Source organism: Neophocaena asiaeorientalis, unplaced genomic scaffold (assembly GCF_003031525.2).
Source record: "Neophocaena asiaeorientalis asiaeorientalis breed wild unplaced genomic scaffold, Neophocaena_asiaeorientalis_V1.1 scaffold698, whole genome shotgun sequence".
NCBI classification, from domain to species: Eukaryota; Metazoa; Chordata; class Mammalia; order Artiodactyla; family Phocoenidae; genus Neophocaena; species Neophocaena asiaeorientalis.
The window spans coordinates 258,980-277,540 of NW_020171993.1; the positions used below are offsets into that span (position 1 = coordinate 258,980).

At 37.3% G+C, this 18,561-nt stretch overlaps 1 protein-coding gene across 1 annotated transcript in view; it reads left to right on the forward strand.

The window, feature by feature from the left end:
• The window catches only part of KCNH5 (potassium voltage-gated channel subfamily H member 5), a 321,016-nt gene that overhangs the window by 37,461 nt on the left and 264,994 nt on the right, over positions 1-18,561 (forward strand). Inside the window, exons 3-4 of the mRNA XM_024748382.1 lie at positions 1,873-1,979; positions 6,176-6,304. Of these exons, the coding sequence (XP_024604150.1) occupies positions 1,873-1,979; positions 6,176-6,304 (236 nt within the window). The remainder of the gene's footprint in view (positions 1-1,872; positions 1,980-6,175; positions 6,305-18,561) is intronic.

The window sequence follows — 18,561 nt, forward strand, 5'->3', positions numbered from 1 at the left end:
GTTTTATAATTTTGTACTCCTTTCCTTAAAGACGGCCCCTAAAATTGTATAAGCTTCAGGCCCCGCCACACTTGGATTTACCTCTGGCTGATAAGCTAATTTATTGAAAACTCTAAGAAAAGCAATAACAAAGATATACTTGAGCCTTCAAAAACTTAGTCAAGTGCCACACATTTTTTCCTGGTGGAAGAAATGGTCTGGACAATTACAGCAACTAGGAGAACTAGGTATCTGAAACCAGATGCACAACTGATGATTGGGAAAGCATCAGGAATAGGGTTTTATAGGCTTGTAGTGCTTGACTGAGTTCTGTTTTGTAAATTCTCAGACTATTGGTGAGTTTCTCTTAGAAAAAATCGATAATTTAAAGTGTTAGGAAATGTTTGTGGTATGTGGAAATTCACTCTTTATGTTTTGTATGTGCCGTAGTAATAGCATATGTCTCCTTCAATTTCTCTTCTTTATTTTCCCTCCATTGGCTCTACTTGTACATATTTCAGAAAAATCCTCATAAATAGTGAGAATGCCAATGCAGTATATGTGTAATACGGAGTCTTCACATTTCATTGTAGTATGGGAGTGTAAAAAAGACCATGCAAGCTGAAACCACGTAATAGGATATTAATACTCAATTGAAAAGTTATGATTGTTCTGTGACCTTTAACAGTGTTTGTCAAAGCATTAAAAAATCTCTTACTGTTGGTTATAAGTGCAGGGAAATGAAAATAATAGTCAAACTATATTTATTTTGTACATTAGAGTATTTAGTGATCTATAACATTAGAAACATTGAGATGAAAGTGTTTCATTTCTTTGTAAAAAGCTATCACAAGTCATTTGAACAATTCTTACATTCTCGTAATATATTTTATGATATGAAGAGAGCATTTGTTTTTACTCTCTTAGCAAACAGTCATACTCGTTTTAAGTTTGAATCCACTTCTACTCTTTTATCCTTCCACTTTCAGTATCGTGAATTACCTCCTAGGGCTCCTTTAATGTGAAGATTTTTTTACTGGCATGACTTCCTCTGGGAAACCTTGGTCTTTCTTGTAACAGGTCCTTTCCTGATTTATGTTGATAAGTTTGTCCCCACTAGGTTCCTCTGCCTGCATATCTAGAGCCTCTCAAATGACAGCAGTGTCAGCATTGCCACTATTCTTACAGAAGAAATAACTGCATTTATGTTTAATTTGAGTTTCACTTCCAGCATTATCACTTTACATTTCTTTGGTAGACTTTAATCTTTGATGGCGAGTTCCTGCTTTTGTTTATCCGTTTTTGTAAAATGTCGTATTAGTTTACCGCTGAGAGACAAGGAGACAACACAACTGCACACTTTGCTTTCTGTGCGTGAGCTGAGTAGCAGTAGAGGCACAGTGATACTCACAGGCTTTAAAAGAAGTGGTGTGATTTGTCACTAATTGTAATGTGTACTTGTTATTTACTAGTGACTTGTAGACTGATGAGCTAGCAACAAAGTTTATACTTTATGCTGTCATTCACAGTTAATATACTATGAAAACCAAAATTTGAACTGTGTTGTTGGGAAACTGGTATTATTTAGCTAAAGCATAGTAACTAAAATTGCTGCATATTGGACTTGTGTAAAGTGAAGACTGCTTCTCTCTCTCTCTCTCTCTCTCTCTCTCTCTCTCTATGTTCAAAATAACTTCTAAAGCTAGATTTTAGCAGGGAGTTTAGCAGTCATGGTTAAAACATGGTTTAAATATTTCACTTCATTTTGTGGGAGCAACATTATATTTTGTAACTAAATCCGAATACTTAATTTAAAAAAGACAAATATATGATTTTATGTAGCATTTGAAAAGGAACACAAAACTGAAATGGATTATTTGGTGTTTTTTCCAGTTTTATGTATGGAGAATTGACTGACAAGAAAACCATTGAGAAAGTCAGGCAGACTTTTGACAACTACGAGTCAAACTGCTTTGAAGTTCTTTTGTACAAGAAAAACAGTAGGTATCTATATTACCAATAAGGTGTGTCAACTCTTTATTAATATTACGTCTTGGTAAGTGGTAGATAAGCTATAGTGTAGAGAGAATATAAAACTTTTATTGCTTCTCTTGGCTGGAGGTACTTGTAAAAATTAGATAGCAAAATTAATAAATAATACTTATGAAAAGCAACCTTTTGAGGACTGAAAGAAAAATATAATGCATTTTGAATGTGATTTTTTTTGTGTCAGGTGGCAAAATGTTCTGTGATTAATACTCATGGTAAAGATCCTATAGTTGTGACAGCAACTAAAAATGACAGAGAAATTCATTCATTTCTTCTTCCAGTTAAAGGAAAGTTGATTGGTGTCAATGGGTATGTGTGATTACCTTTCTACACATATGTAGATGACGTGAGTATATGGTATCTACCTCAGGTGAATCTTTACCAGTATGGCTGTTGGCTAGACTCAGACTGTTTTTGTGCTAGACTTTTGAGTGGAAGTAATCATTACTTTCAGGATGCGCCATTCACATCTGGTAACTTGGTGTTGATTGTTGTCTGCTGTTCTCCATGATGGGATTTGTGGGTGGTCAATTGTCTGTTATATAATCACATAAGACCTCATGATATGGGTCTTAGGCAATTATGGGAGAGTCTGATGAGACTCTCCATTGGAGTTTGGAGGAAAAAAACAACCAAACAAAAAGCCAACTAGTACACTCATCAAACAAGTCTCCTTTCTGATTTGTTTTCTTTGAATAGTCACTTACTTTATTTCTTTTTTGCTGCATTTCCAAACAGAGTTTTGTTTTTTTTTTAAAAAGAACAGTCACTGCATAAGATGAGTCAACTTATTTAGTGTTAATGTTAAATGATACCAAAGCCAATTATCATCTTTAATGGAAATTGATGGTTACTAAATTCTTCCCCAGTTCAGGAAGCATTCTAGCTTCAACAGGAAGCGCTTGTACTGTGTTTAGTGCTGGTTGGGTTTTGTGGAGCATAATTTATCCTCTCCATTGTACCTTAAACATTTGTACCATGAGTATTAATCACAGAACATTTTGAAACAGTTTCTAGGTGCTTTCTGGTTTTTTTTTCACTAGGTCCAAATACATACTGATAAGCTGTAGTAGACCCATATGCCAAAACTCCCTTTCATTGTTTTTTTTTTTTTTTTTGCTGTGCCACGAGTCTTCTGGGACCTTAGTTCCCCAACCAGGGATCAAACCTGTGCCCCCTGCCTTGGAAGTGCAGAGTCCTAACCACTGGACCAGCAGGGAATGCCCCCTGTTATTTTCATATAGGGTTGTTATCCCTCGAATGACTTCAATATGTACCTCGAGTTTAGCAAATAATTTAAGAATATTCCATATTACTAGGGTCATTTAACCCTGGGATTTAAACAGAATAAATGAATCTTTTTCTGATTTTAAAGCTTCAAAGCCAAGTCCATAGTTTCTGATTTTCTCAAAAATACCTTTGTGGAAATTTTGTTTTGTTTAGATCCTTTAAATCATGTTAACAGTAGCTTTTTTTTTTTTTTTTTACGTCTTTATTGGAGTATAATTGCTTTACAATGGTGTGTTAGTTTCTGCTTTATAACAAAGTGAATCAGTTATACATATGTTCCCATATCTCTTCCCTCTTGCGTCTCCCTCCCTGGCTTTAATATTTCGTTTCCAAAAGTTTCCTTCCAAGGTGGTTTGGATAGTTTGCTTTATTTTAATAGCTTGTAATAATTGTCTGACCTTTGTTCAGGCCTGTCTGGTTCTTTTCAGATCTATACAGTATGTATACACATGTAGCTGTCTGCTTAGAGCCAGTAGGAGTTATGGCCCATAGCACTATAGATTAAAACTCCTGTCTCATCTGGAAAGTATCTGCATTGAGTTTTTTTTCTTAAATATGAAGAATAGATATTATCCGTGCATTATAAGGCAGTTCTACTATACTTAAAAGCAGCTTTAAAAAATCTTGTAAATAGCTAAAGGCTTTTGAACAACAACTGAAAAAAGTGTGTTCTTTTGACGTTTTTTAATGTTAGAAAAAGTCACATGCCTGTAGAGAACTGTTTTGGGAATGCCTGAATGCCAAGTCCTCCCAACACTTCCATTAAATAATTAGCTAAACACCATTTGCAGACAGGGAGATTGAGGTATCTGATTTAATATGTGTCATGATTGACATTTCAGTTTGCAGCCTCTATTCTTTAGGTCCATTGCTCTGATTAACAGTGGGCTGCTTCTACTGTTGAGAAAGAAGCAGTGGCTCTGGGATGATGACTGAAAATGGATCTTTCTGTTTACACAAAGGCAGAACTGTGATAGCTAGGGCAACTCCAGATAATCAGTGCCAGGGCACTGCCCCGAGTTTCCAGCAGCCACAGGCCTCTCTACCTAACCTTCCCAGACTTCCCGTCTCCTTGAACCCCAAATCCAGAATATGGATATTTCACCAACCACTCAGCAACAACCACTCAGCAAAAACTCAGCCTACTTGGAGAAGTCTGAGCCTGTGACTAAACCTGAAAATAGTATACCGTGATATCTGAAAACAATTTTAAAAACAGCTCTGACTCAATGCCAAAATTTGAAAAGTTGCTGTTTTCATTGGAAGGTATGAACTGTAACATCTCTTTCTATTCAGATTTCTAGCAGACCTTGGAAAATGACTTATTTTTAATACCCCTTTCTCTCTGTTTATAACCTTGCTGCCTCAAGCTCACTGTGTTGGAACAGCCATAGGCCATGTATCTGCTAGCGTCTGGGCCTGGTGATTTGTCAAACTGTGTACATCACTCACAGTTCCTGGACACACTGTGTAAAATAAGCAGAAAACAAAGAACAAGCCTTTCTGGGAGATAGTGTGATTGTTTTTGAGGTCCCTGTCTCATCCTGTAATCATTTTGGAAAAGGCCATGTCCTTCTGTAGGCCCCCTGGGGTTGCAAAGGACCTGGTTGTCAGAACTGAATATTTATAGAAATCTCCTCTCTCGAATTCCCTGACTTCTAGCACCCAGTAGTTAAAGTCACCCATTCTTGGGTAAATGGCAAATTCCCCTTTGTGGTGATATCGTTACCTGACAATTTTTGGCCACAGGTGTGGGAGGTACTTCTTATTGGTTTTCATTGGAAGTCACTAACAGGCTATCAACTCTCACCTAGAGATTATTAACAGCTGCACATTTCACTCCCCAAATCCCAAACTGACAAAAGACTTTATGTCTTTAAGAATGAATATTTGGAGAGGCTTTACTGCCTGTGGCTTGGAAAGACTATAATGGAAAATGTGTCTTTTTGATTCTAATGGAACATTCCCTCAGTGTTTTATCATTTAATGGGTAATTACTCCTTTGAAGGCATTTCTTGTGTCTTCAGATATTTATTATTTGACCCATTGCCAGTTTCTAATTTGTCCAAATCCTAAACCTTGAATGCTTTGAAACTCTGTGTCCTCTGGAGTCTGTAGGAGCCACTGTTTGAAGAACATGGTGACAGAGACCAGCCTCATGCTTTGAGTGACGGAGGTTGGAAGCAGTGTCTCATGAAGACGCCTGAGACTTTCAAGGCCTGGGGACATTTTTTCTTTTCTTTAACACTGCCTTAAAGGCTTCAGGTATAGCTCTGTGTACATCAGGCTTCTAGTGTTGCTGACATTGTACCTCTCTGATGTGGGGATGTGGTCAGAGCCACAGAGTTATAAGTCTATCTGACTGATGAGAGAATCTTGAGATAGAAGCAACATTTCAAAAGTTTCTCAAAGAGGAATACTTATCAGAGCATCAGGTATTGATGTTGAAGTCGACTGGAAACACTTCTCAAAGTGACAAGGAGGAATGCTCACACTTGGTGAGGCTATGGAAAGGAGGTGGTGAGAGCATCGGTGGTGTAGGGACCCAGATCTAAAGCTGATGCTGGCATTGCTTAAATAGCAAGACTGCCTTTATTCCACTGCATTGTGAAATGACACCCCATGCTTTACTTTCAGATTTTGATATTTTGGGTTGAAAAACATGTTCATTAATTTTTGAGCAACTGGTAGTTGATATAAAATGAAAGTTGTTTTGATTCTTTCCAGCAATTAAAATACTATTGTTTTGGTGCTAATTCTTGGCATAGCAGTTGGCAGCTGAAGGAGGAAGGAAAGCGGGAGACGATATCATCGTGGTGGCTATGTCACGCTCTGTTGTCCTTTCTCTCTTTTACAGGAACCCCTGTTTGGTTTTATATGCAAATTGCACCAATAAGAAATGAACATGAAAAGGTGGTTTTGTTCCTATGCACTTTCAAGGACATTACGTTGTTCAAACAGCCAATAGAGGATGATTCAACAAAAGGTAATTTTCAAGGGAATTACCATACTTAAGGATTAGCCTGTCATTTAAATATATTATTATTATTATTTTAAAAGCATCCATTGGTTGAACTTGAAAACAAAATTTTACTGTGTGGCCGTTCTTTTGCTTTATTCATTCTAGTAATTGTCCAGAATCAGTTTTATTCAATCATATTGTTTGAATGGAAGTAGAACATTGAAATATTCATTGGTTAACTTAAATTATAAGTTAAATTATAAGAGGAATTGAGATGAGATAAGGAAGAGATTTAATTTAATAATAGAGCATTATTAATTTTGAATCAATATAATGGAAGTTTCAACACCTATCATACTGAGCTTTAGAAACAAAGCTTGTGGGATTGTTTGGGTGATGTCCTATTAGAACACAGTTGATTAGTTGATTGAATTTTGTTACATTGATTAGAGCTTGATTAGTTGACTTTTCCAGGTTACTTTTCTCCCTTTATTTATTTGGTTGTTGTAGATTCTCTTGGGTAGATGTTGTTTAATTACGTAAAGAACAATTTTGTCATCCAGAAAGCGGCTGGCAAAATGCAAACATTCTGATTGGAGTCTTATTGACTATAATATTCAAAGAGACTGCTATAGAAAACATTAGTGGCATGTGCTTTTACCCCCTTTTATATGTAATTTACTCTCATTTTGTTCTCTCCAATTATGTTTAAATTAGAAACTGGTGTCATATAAATGCAGAATTTCAAATACCCTCAGAAGATTTTATGAAACATTATTTTTAATAATATCTTAGGAGACTAAAAATGGAATGTTTTCTTTACATTTAACAAACATTGCCTTTTCTTACCTCTTTAAAAAAACTGGCACAGAAGTTTTAATCATTTCAACTGTAATCATAATCATAGAAAAATTGCATTAGGTTTATTCCCTGCATATGAATTCATATGTATATTATATAAGTGTGTGTGTGTGTGTGTGTGTGTGTGTGTGTGTATATACATATGCTTAGTTTCTGGTTAGCAACAAACTGCAAGAGGAAAATTTTATGACGTGCAGAGCATTTAAAGTATGAGAGAAATTCATTTGTGACTATTTCTGAAAATGTGTGTGTTAAATCATCTCCTGGAAGATCGAATATTCACTTTTCGACATGTACTACCTGTTTCTCTGCCTTTACTCATAGAGCCAGTGTCTAGGAAGTTTAGGATAAATTTCAATATTATTTTTAAATAGAATATCTTTTAATAGTGTTTAGGTTTAATGCTCCTTCATTTTAAAATTCAAGGTGCTCCATCCAATAGCAGTAGAATACATATTCTTCTCAAACTTACATGGAACATTCACTAGATAGATCATATTCTGGCCATGAAACATACTTTGACAAATTTAAAAGGATAGAAATTTTGCAAGGTATGTTCTTAGATCACAATGGAGTTAAACTAGAAATCAATGAGAGAAAGACAACTAGAAAACCCCCAAATATTTGGAAATTAACACATTTCTGAATAGCCCATGGGTTAAAGAAGAAGCCTTAAGATAAATTAGAAAAATATTTTGAACTAAATGAAAATTAAAATACAACATATCAAATTTCTGAGATGCAGCAAAAGCAGTGCTTAGAGGAAAATGTATGTCATTAAATGCATATATTTGAATGAAGAAAGTTACAAAATTAATAACCTAAGCTTCCACCTTAGAAAACTAGACAAAGAAGAGCAATTTAAGCCAAAACAAGCTGAAGACAAGAAGTAATAAACTTGAGAGTAGAAATCAATGAAATAGAAAACAGAAAAAACGTTCAAGAGAATCACTGTAACTCAAAGCTGACTCTTAGAAAAGAATATTAAAGTTAACAGACCTCTAGCCAGGCTAACCAAGAAAAATGGAGAAGACACAAATTACCAATACAAGGAATTAAAGAAGGGCCATTACAACATATTTCATGGGCATAAAAGCATGTAAAGAAATACTTTGAACTACTTGATAGCCACGGAATTGATAACTTAGTTAAAGTGGGCCAATTCCTTGAAAGACACAAACTACCAGAACACACACTAGGAGAAATAGATAACCTGAATTGTCCTATATCTATTAAATAAGTTAATAATTAATACACTTCCCAAATAAGAAGTGCAGATGGTTTCACTGGTGAATCCACAGTCTCTTCCAGAAAATAGTAGTACAGAGAACTCTCCTGACTCATTTTATGAGGCCAGCTGTACCATCATACCAAAACCAGAAGACATTACAAACCAATATTTTTCATGAATGTAGATGTAAAAATCCTTAACAAAAGTAGATTGCAATGACATATTAAAAGAATTACACATAATGACCAACTGGGATTTCTTCCACATATGCAAAGCTGGTTCAAAATTCAAAAAACAATCACTGTAATTCATTGTACCAACAGCAGGGTAAAGAAGAAAGTTCATTTGTTCATATCAGTTGGCATATAAAAGCATTTCACGATACCCAACACCTGTTCATGATAAAACTCTCAGCAAAGTAGGAATAGAGGGGAACTTCCTCAACTTGATGAGAAACATCTATGGAAAACCTGCAGCTAATAGCTGACTGTATCTTAATGTGCTATATATATTTTTTTAAAAATTTATTTTATATTGGAGTAGAGTTGATTAACAATGTTGTGTTAGTTTCAGGTATACAGCGAAGTGACTCAGTTATACACATATACATGTATCCAGCGAAGTGACTCAGTTATACACATATACATGTATCTATTCTTTTTAAAATTATTTTCCTATTTAGGTTATTACAGAGTATTGAGCAGAGTTTCCTGTGCTATACAGTAGGTCCTTGCTGGTTATCTATTTCAAATATAGCACTGTGTACATGTCAATCCCAAATTCCCAATCCTTCCCCACCCTTCCCCTTTGGTAACCATAAGTTCGTTCTCTAAGTCTGTGAGTCTGTTTCTGTTTTGTAAATAAGTTCGTTTGTATCTTTTTTTTTTAGATTCTGCGTATAGCAATATCATATAATATTTGTCTTTCTCTGTCTGACTTACTTCACTTAGTATGATAATCTCCAGGTCCATCCATGTTGCTGCAGATGGCATTATTTCATTCTTTTTAATGGCTGAGTAATATTCCATTGTATGTATGTATCACATCTTCTATATCCATTCACCTGTTGATGGACATTTAGGTTGCTTCCATGTCTTGGCTATTGTAAACAGTACTGCAATGAACACTGAGGTGCATGTAACCTTTCAAATCACGTTTTTCTCTGGATATATGCCCAGGAGTGGGATTGCTCTCCAGCATTTATTATTTGTAGTTTATATATATGTCAATCCCAGTCTCCCAGTTCATCCCACCCCTCTTCCCCCCTTGGTAACCATAAGTTTGTTCTTTACATCTGTGACTGTATTTCTGCTTTGCCGATAAGTTCATCTGTACCATTTTTCTAGAATCCACATATAAGTGATACTATTTGATATTTGTTTTTCTTTCTGACTTACTTCACTCTGTATGACAATCTCTAGGTCCATCCACGTCTCTGCAAATGGCACTATTTCATTCTTTTTTATGGCTGAGTAATATTCTATTGTATATATGTACCAGATCTTCTTTATCCATTCATCTGTCTATGGACATTTACATTGTTTCCATGTCCTGGCTATTGTAAACAGTGCTGTAATGAACATCGGGGTGCATGCATCTTTTTGAATTATGTTTTTCTCTGGATATATGCCTAGGAGTGGGATTGCTGGGTCATAGGGTAGCTCTATTTTTAGTTTTTAAGGAACCTCCATACTGTTCTCCACAGTGGCTGTACCAATTTACATTCCCACCAACAGTGTAGGAGGGTTCCCTTGTAGACATTTTGATGATGACCATTCTGACTGGTGTGAGGTGATATCTCATTGTAGTTTTGATTTGCATTTCTTTAATAATTAACGATGTTGAGCATCTTTCCATGTGCCTCTTGGCCATCTGTATGTCTTTGGAGAAATGTTTATTTAGGTCTTCTGCATATTTTTTGATCGAGTTGTTTGGTTTTTTGATATTGAGCTACATGAGTTGTTTGTAAATTTTGCTAAAGAGCTATATTTTAAGATAAAATATAAATGATTGGCATATGACTTGTGACCTAACATATTCTTCAAATGAATTTCTCCTGCCATCACACATGAATGATAGACTGAGTAAAAAGCTTTTATGTCATAGACTTTTCCCTCAAAAATATTTATACTTTTATTTACATTTATATTTGATGATTATTGTTTTTTCTCATTTACTTTTAAGTGATTTCATGGCACAGCTAAAGTTGGCCAAGAAAAGTATAGTACTTTCTCACAGTTCTGACCTGCTGAACGTTAATGATGGTGTCTATTTATGGAAACTGAAAGTTGGCAGCATTTTACAATGAGGCTGGGGAAAGGGTGCTAATACTGAAGGGCTGACCTTTATTTCTCAAGTTAGTACCACTCCATTTATCTGCCTCTACCTCCATCTCTCTGCCTCCTCACATCCACTCATTGAGCTTTTCTTTTAAATGCATAATTTTATTCTTACAAAAATGAACTCCATTCAAACAAACTCCAGACAACTCAGACCACTTGATTTTTGAGCTATGTGTTCAACAGAGATGTAAATTAGAATTTATAGGGAAAATCAAACCCCATTGTGAAAAGGATTAGAGTAAAATATCTCTTTCCAGTGCCAGAATTTGAAGTGGAAGAGCTTATTTTAAATAGACTTTTATTTTGAGACTCCTCCACACCTTTCAAATACATAACAGATTTCTGAAAAAGTATTGCACAATGTAACTATGAATGGTGTATATGAGCTACTTTCTATTATTCATGCGAGTTGTAAATATATGAAAAATTCAAGAGAAATAAAATATTTATGACCTTAAGCAATCGTCCTACTATCCCTATGAAGCTAGCAGTATCAGAAAGTATGTTTTGAAAACTTGGCACAAAAATGTATCTTTCAACTTTTTAAATTGAGCCAAAGGGACCATGGAACTTTTGGGAAAGAGCAGATGAGATTTCATGATAATACCATAATATCAAAATGATTTGAGTCTAGAGCATTGAACTTGGACACAGTTATCTTACTTTTGATTCAGCCTTGGGCAACAGAGTTACTTAACATGAGCCTTCTTATGACTCTTCTAGGACTATTTGTTCTTTTTGTTTATTTTATCTATTTTTTTTTTCCCCAACCAAAAATGCTGATTGAGCAAACATTATGGTGCAGAGACTGTTCTAGGTCCTGGAGATACAAAGTTCCTTCTGTCACATACTAATGGGGGAGGGGGAGGCACGACAAACAAGTAAATATATAGTGGAAGCTTTGTTCTGATTGCTCTTATTTTCTCAGTAAAAGAGGAAACACAGTTATCAACTGAGAGTAAGGGTGGTGAGGAGATGAGGGGGAGGCATGAAACGGTTGTGTAGAGAGTAGAGCAGTGAGTGGCCAAGGTTAAATTCAGCAGGTTTGCTGTGAAGCACTAAGGTCCATGTGAGGCTAGTGGTCATACATTTTATTAGTATCTATGAGCATGATTATGTGTTTACTCCATCCGTGTTTAGTCACAGGTATATAGATGCTGAAGTAGGTGAGCTGGATTTAACCAGAGTTGGGATTTGGTCAGGTGAGCAAGATGAAAAGAATCAGGGAGCTCCTCAGGGATCAAGGAGAAGGGATCAGGGAGAAGGGATCAGGGAGCCAAGGATGCTTGCAAGGGAGTAGGTTGAGGGTGTTTGCAAAACGTTGAAGCAATACTTAGGTAATAAAGGCTTGGCCTAGGAAGTAGGAAATAGTGTTTTAGGATGCAGAACAAACAAGGGAATTCATGCATTGGAAAGCCAGGATATAACATTTTTCATCCCAGAACAAGGGCATTTTACCTTCTTAATGTGAAAAGGGGCCAGTGATTGGAGCAAAGGCCCACACTCAGACATATGGGTGAAAGACTAAGCTGGCTAACTGTGAATTTTATTTCTAAATTGTATCTCGGATAGTAACTATAGCATGATGGCAGACAACTAGTTTGAGCACAGCTCTTATAATGAATCCTGTGATCACCAAAACTTCATTCTAGATTAATTTTTCCCTTTGAAGTGAATGGCGCTGAGTGATGTCAACAATATCTTTGACTTATACCATGATGGATGGTAGCAGAAACTATTGAAGGGAAAGAAAACCAGCTTTGATGGAGTAGTTAATATGTGTCAGGAGCTTTGTATTCGTTTTTGCTCATTCCTATAATTCTGAAAATTAGTATTATTATCTCCATTTTACTGTTGAAGATCCTGACACCCACAGTCTGACTGATTTCCAATCTGATGTTCTCTCTATTACACGATGCTGCCTCATCCTTTCCAGCGGAAACATATTGCTGGGGTTTGGCCACCCTAATCCCCTGCTCTCCTTTTTCCCTACAAAGATGAAGCACAAGTTGAGAACACTCTCAACTTGTGCTTTTGTACTGTTTTGAATCAACGGAATTTACTAATAATAATTCGAAGAGGCAAAAGTGTTTTTGTTATCTTTTGTTCCTGGTATTGCGGTCTTAGAACTATTGTTCAGATATCAGTCAATGGTACCTGATACATCATTTATAATAATACAAAGGGGAAAAATTACAGCCAAGAAATCCATTCTGTTGATTATCCCTATGTGTTCTAAAAGAGATGGTCCTGATCTCTGCCCATTTGTACTGTACAGTATTTTCAAAGAGATTCCAAAACTGCCAAGACACTTACAGTGTGAAATAATCCTGTGCCAAATAGTTAGGGCATCTTTGTGCCAATACTTGAGACAGAAAAACTTCCTGTAGAATGAAAACAACAGCAAAAATAGCAACCTTCCCCTTGTAGGAAGCCAATGGTTTTCTTTAGAGAGTAAACAACAGATGAAATATGAGTAATTATACCATGTGGTCTCTATGGCCAAGAGTATAATTGTTTACCTAAGCTTTTTTCTTATAGATTAGAGCCTTGTGTTGCAGTCTGGTAGATTGATTGAACTGCCTCTGTGACTTCCTTTTATTTTTAAGATTAGGCAGTCCATGACAAAGAGGTTGATTGCAACCCAATAGAGCTAAACTAATGTTTTATTAAGAAGGAGTTGGCATCCTGAGCTTTTAGGAGAACAAATGTTCTCATAACGCCATGAACAACTTATAGAGCAACTATTAGGCTCTTCATATTAGGCAGTCTGTTCACATTGCCCTGTATCGACCACATCTAAGTAACATCAGCGAACTGTGCTGAATAATCAGTCACACCAGTTAGATCTCGGTAAAGGTGAGATCAGTAAATGTACTGCTGGGAAAAGTTAGAATTGCTGATGTGTCTTTTTTTTCCTGACCTAGACAGTGTGGCTGCTCAACGTTTTCAAAGTTTGACTGTACAGAGGGGGTCGCTGACAGATCAAATGAACTAACCTATCTAATAACGTGCACAATTCCAGATGTGCCCAAGAGCACAAAGGGATCGGCATAAGGAAATTCACTGGGCCATTGTTAGTGAAAAATCTAGAAACCACTTAAATGTTCATGAATAGAATATATACATGATCAGGAAAGAGCAAATGCCTAATTCTCTGAGATAATAAAGGTACAGGCAAGAATCAGGTGCCATTGTGGGTGGGTCTTGAGGTGGAGGGGACAGAAGGGAGGTTGAAGGCTGTTGTGTTTCTCATGTCTTCAGTTCTTTGATTTTTCTTTTCTTAACTTTTTAAAAGTTGGGATATAGTTGCTTTACAATGTTGTGTTAGTTTCTGCTGTAGAACAAAATGAATCAGCTGTATGTATACATATGTCCTCTCCCTCTGGGGCCTCCCTTCCATCCCCCTCCCTCCCATCCCACCCATCTAGGTCACCACAGAGCACGGAGCTGCGTTCCCTGCCCTATACAGCAGGTTCCAACTGGCTATCTGTTTTACACATGGTAGTGTATATATGTCAATCCCAGTCTCCCAATTCATCCCACCCCCACCCCGTGTTCACACATCTGATCTCTACATCTGCATCTCTATTCCTGCCCTACAAATAGGTTCATCTGTACTATTTTTCTAGATTCCACATATAGGCATTAATATACGATATTTGTTTTTCTCTTTCTGACTTACTTAACTCTGTATGACAGACTCTAGGTACATCCATGTCTCTACAAATGACCCAATTTTGTTCTTTTTTATGGCTGAGTAATATTCTATTCTGTACATGTACCACATCTTCTTTATCCATTCATCTGTCGATGGACATTTAGATTGCTTCCATATCCTGGTTATTATAAATAGTGCTGCAATAAACATTGGGGTGCATGTGTCTTTTTGAATTACGTTTTTCTCTGAGTATATGCCCAGTAGTGGGATTGCTGGGTTGTATGATAGTTCTACTTTTAGTTTTTTAAGGAACCTCCATACTGCTCCCCATAGTGACTGTACCAATTTACATTCCCACCAACAGTGCAAGTGGGTTCTCTTTTCTCCACACCCTCTCCAGCATTTATTGTTTATAGACTTTTTGATGATGGCCATTCTGATTGGTGTGAGGTGATACCTCATTGTAGTTTTGATCTGCATTTCTCTAATAATTAGTGATGTTGTGCATCTTTTCATGTGCCTCTTGACCATCTGTATGTCTTCTTTCAAGAAATGTCTATTTAGGTCTTCTGCCCATTTTTTGATTGGGTTGTTTATTTTCTTGATATTGAGTTGCATGAGCTGTTTGTATATTTCGGAGATTAATCCCTTGTCAGTTGCTTCATTTGCAAATATTTTCTCCCATCCTGAGGGTTGTCTTTTCATCATGTTTATGGTTTTCTCTGCTGTGCAAAAGCTTTAAAGTTTCATTAGGTCCCATTTGTTTATTTTTGCTTTTATTTTCATTACTCTAGGAGGTGGGTCAAAAAAGATCTTGCTGTGATTTATGTCAAAGAGTTTTCTTCCTATGTTTTCCTCCAAGAATTTTATAGTGTCTTATTTTACATTTAGGTCTTTAATCCATTTTGAGTTTATTTTTGTATATGGTGTTAGGGAGTGTTCTAATTTCATTCTTTTACATGTAGCTGTCCAGTTTTCCCAGCACCACTTATTGAAGAGACTGTCTTTTCTCCAGTCTCCTGTATATTGTATATCCTTGCCTCCTTTGTTATATATTAGGTGACTATAGGTGTGTGGGTTCATCTCTGGGCTTTCTATCCTGTTGCATTGATCTATATTTCTGTTTTTGTGCCAGGACAATACTGTCTTGATTACTGTAGCTTTGTAGTATAGTCTGAAGTCAGGGAACCTGATTCCTCCAGCTTCGTTTTTCTTTCTCAAGATTGTTTTGGCTATTCAGGGTCTTTTGTGTGTCCATACAAATGGTAAAGTTTTTTGTTCTAATTCTGTGAAAAATTCCATTGGTAATTTGGTAGGGATTGCATTGAATCTGTAGATTGCTTTGGGTTGTATAGTCATTTTCACAATATTGATTCTTCCAATTCAAGAACATGGTATATATCTCCGTCTGTTTGTGTCGTCTTTGATTTCTTTCATCAGTGTCTTATAGTTTTCTGAGTATAGGTCCTTTACCTCCTTAGGTGGGTTTATTCCTAGGTATTTTATTCTTTTTGTTGCAATGGTAAATGGGATTGTTTCCATAATTTCTCTTTTTGATCTTTTGTTGTTAGTGTATAGGAATGCAAGAGATTTCTGTGCATTAATTTTGTATCCTGCAACTTTACCAAATTCATTGATTAACTCTAGTATTTTTCTGGTGGCATCTTTAGGATTTTCTATGTATAGTATCATGTCATCTGCAAACAGTGACAATTTTACTTCTTTTCCAATTTGGATTCCTTTTATTTCTTTTTCTTCTCTGATTGCTGTAGCTAGGACCTCCAAAACTATGTTGAATAATAGTGGTGAGAGTGGACATTCTTGTCTTGTTCCTGATCTTAGAGGAAATACTTTCAGTTTTTCACCTTTGAGAATGATGTTTGCTATGAAATATCTTTTTCCATCCCCTCACTTTCAGTCTGTGTGTGTCTCTAGGTCTGAAGTGGGTCTCTTGTAGACAGCATATATATATATAGATATATATATCTTGTTTTTGTATCCATTCAGCCAGTCTGTGTCTTTTGGTTGAAACATTTAATCCATTTACATTTAAGGTAATTATCAATATGTATGTTTCTACTACCATTTTCTTTGTTGTTTTGGGTTTGTTTTTGTAGGTCTTTGTCTTCTCTTGTGTTTCCCGCCTAGAGAAGTTCCTTTGGCATTTGTTGTAAAGCTGGTTTGGTGGTGCTGAATCCTCTTAGCTTTTCCTTGTCAGTAAAGCTTTGATTTCTTTACCAAATCTGAATGAGATCCTTGCTGGGTAGAGTAATCTTGGGTGTAGGTTTTTCCCTTTCATCACTTTAAATATGTCCTGCCACTCCTTTCTGGCCTGCAGAGTTTCTGCTGAAAAATCAGCTGATAACCTTATGGAGATTCCTTGTATGTTATTTTATTGCTTTTCCCTTTTAATATTTTTTCTTTGAATTTAATTTTTGTTAGTTTGATTAATATGTGTCTTGGTGTGTTTCTCCTTGGGTTTCTCCTGTATGGGACTCCCTGTGCTTCCTGGACTTGGGTGGCTATTTTCCTTCCTGTGTTAGGGAAGTTTTTGACTATAATCTCTTCAAATATTTCTTGAAACCCTTTCACTTTCTCTTCTTCTGGGACCCCTACAATTCGAATGTTGGTGCACTTAGTGTTGTCCCAGAGGTCTCTGAGACTGTCCTCGTTTCTTTTCAATTCTTTTTTCTTTAATCTGCTCCGCAGCGGCTATTTCCACCATTCTATCTTTCAGCTCACTTATTCGTTCTTCTGTCTCAGTTATTCTACTATTGATTCCTTCTAGTGTATTTTTCATTTCATTTATTGTGTTGTTCATCACTGTTCGTTTGCTCTTTAGTTCTTATAGGTCCTTGTTAAACATTTCTTGTATTTTCTCAATCCATGCTTCCATTCTATTTCTGAGATTCTGGATCATCTTTACTATCATTACTCTGAATTCTTTTTCAGGTAGGTTCTCCATTTCCTCCTCATTTATTATGTCTTGTAGGTTTTTACCTTGCTCCTTCATCTGTAGCATATTTTTTTGTTGTCTCATTTTTTTGGATGGGTGGGGCTGTGTTCCTGTCTTACTGGTTGTTTGGCCCTAAGCATTCAGCACTGGAGTTTGCAGGCAGCTGGGTGGAGCTGGGTCTTCGTCCTGAGATGAGGACCTCCGGGAGACCTCACACTGATTAATATTCCCTGGGACCTGAAGTTCTCTGTTAGTCCAGCAGTTTGGACTTGGTGCTCTCACCACAGGAGCTCAGGTCCTACCTCTGGCCTGGGAATCACGACTCTGCAAGCCATGCAGTGTGGCAGGAAAAAAAAAGCAACAAACAGAAAAGAGCAGAACAATAACAAAGAGTAAAAAATAAAATAAAATTAGAAAAATAAATTAGAAAAAATAACAATAAAAATGAGACAACAACAAAACAAAACAGAACCACACCAGCAAAAATAAAATAAAATAAACAAGAAAATAAAAAATTAATAAAAATAAAAAATTCCCTGGTACCTCCTTTATCAGTGTCCTTGCCCCCATCGTGAGCTACAGCCTACCCTTGCCTCCCCTGTAGGTCTCTGGACACATTTTTTCAGCCCCACCTCTGCATGTGTTCTTCTCATCAGTGTTTCTTCCTGGAGCTGGCCTGGAGCACATGTGCCCATGCAGGCCACCTGGCGCACAGGCCTCCACAGGCGTACCCACAGGGGCCAGTGCAGCTAGAGGAAGCCTAGGAGAGGGGTGGCATTTGGCCCACCTTGATCCACGTTGCCAGAGGAGACCCTGTCAGGGGCGGCACTCGGGCTGTCAGCACCCGCGTGGCCCTTGGAAGCTTTGGCGAGGGTGGGGCTCAGGCCCAGGACCCACTCGGCCGGAAGAGGCTTTGTTGGGGCAGTGCATGGGCTGTCGGGACCTGTGTGGCCCATGGTGGCTTTCGGGGAGGCCAGTGCTCAGGCCTGCTGGGAACTGCGCTGCCCGTGGAGGCTTTGTTGGGGGGCAGTACTGAGGTCTGCTGGGACCCATGCGTCCGGCGGAGGCCTCAGCTGAGGCAGGGCTCAGGTCCAGGACCCACGCGGGCAGAGGGAGCCCTGGGGGAGACAGGGCTCAGGCCTGGGACCCACGCAGCTGGAAGAGGCCTTGGCGGGGCAGAGGGGGGTGGGCAGCTCAGGCCCGGGACCCCAGCAGGCTTGCCAGTGCCCA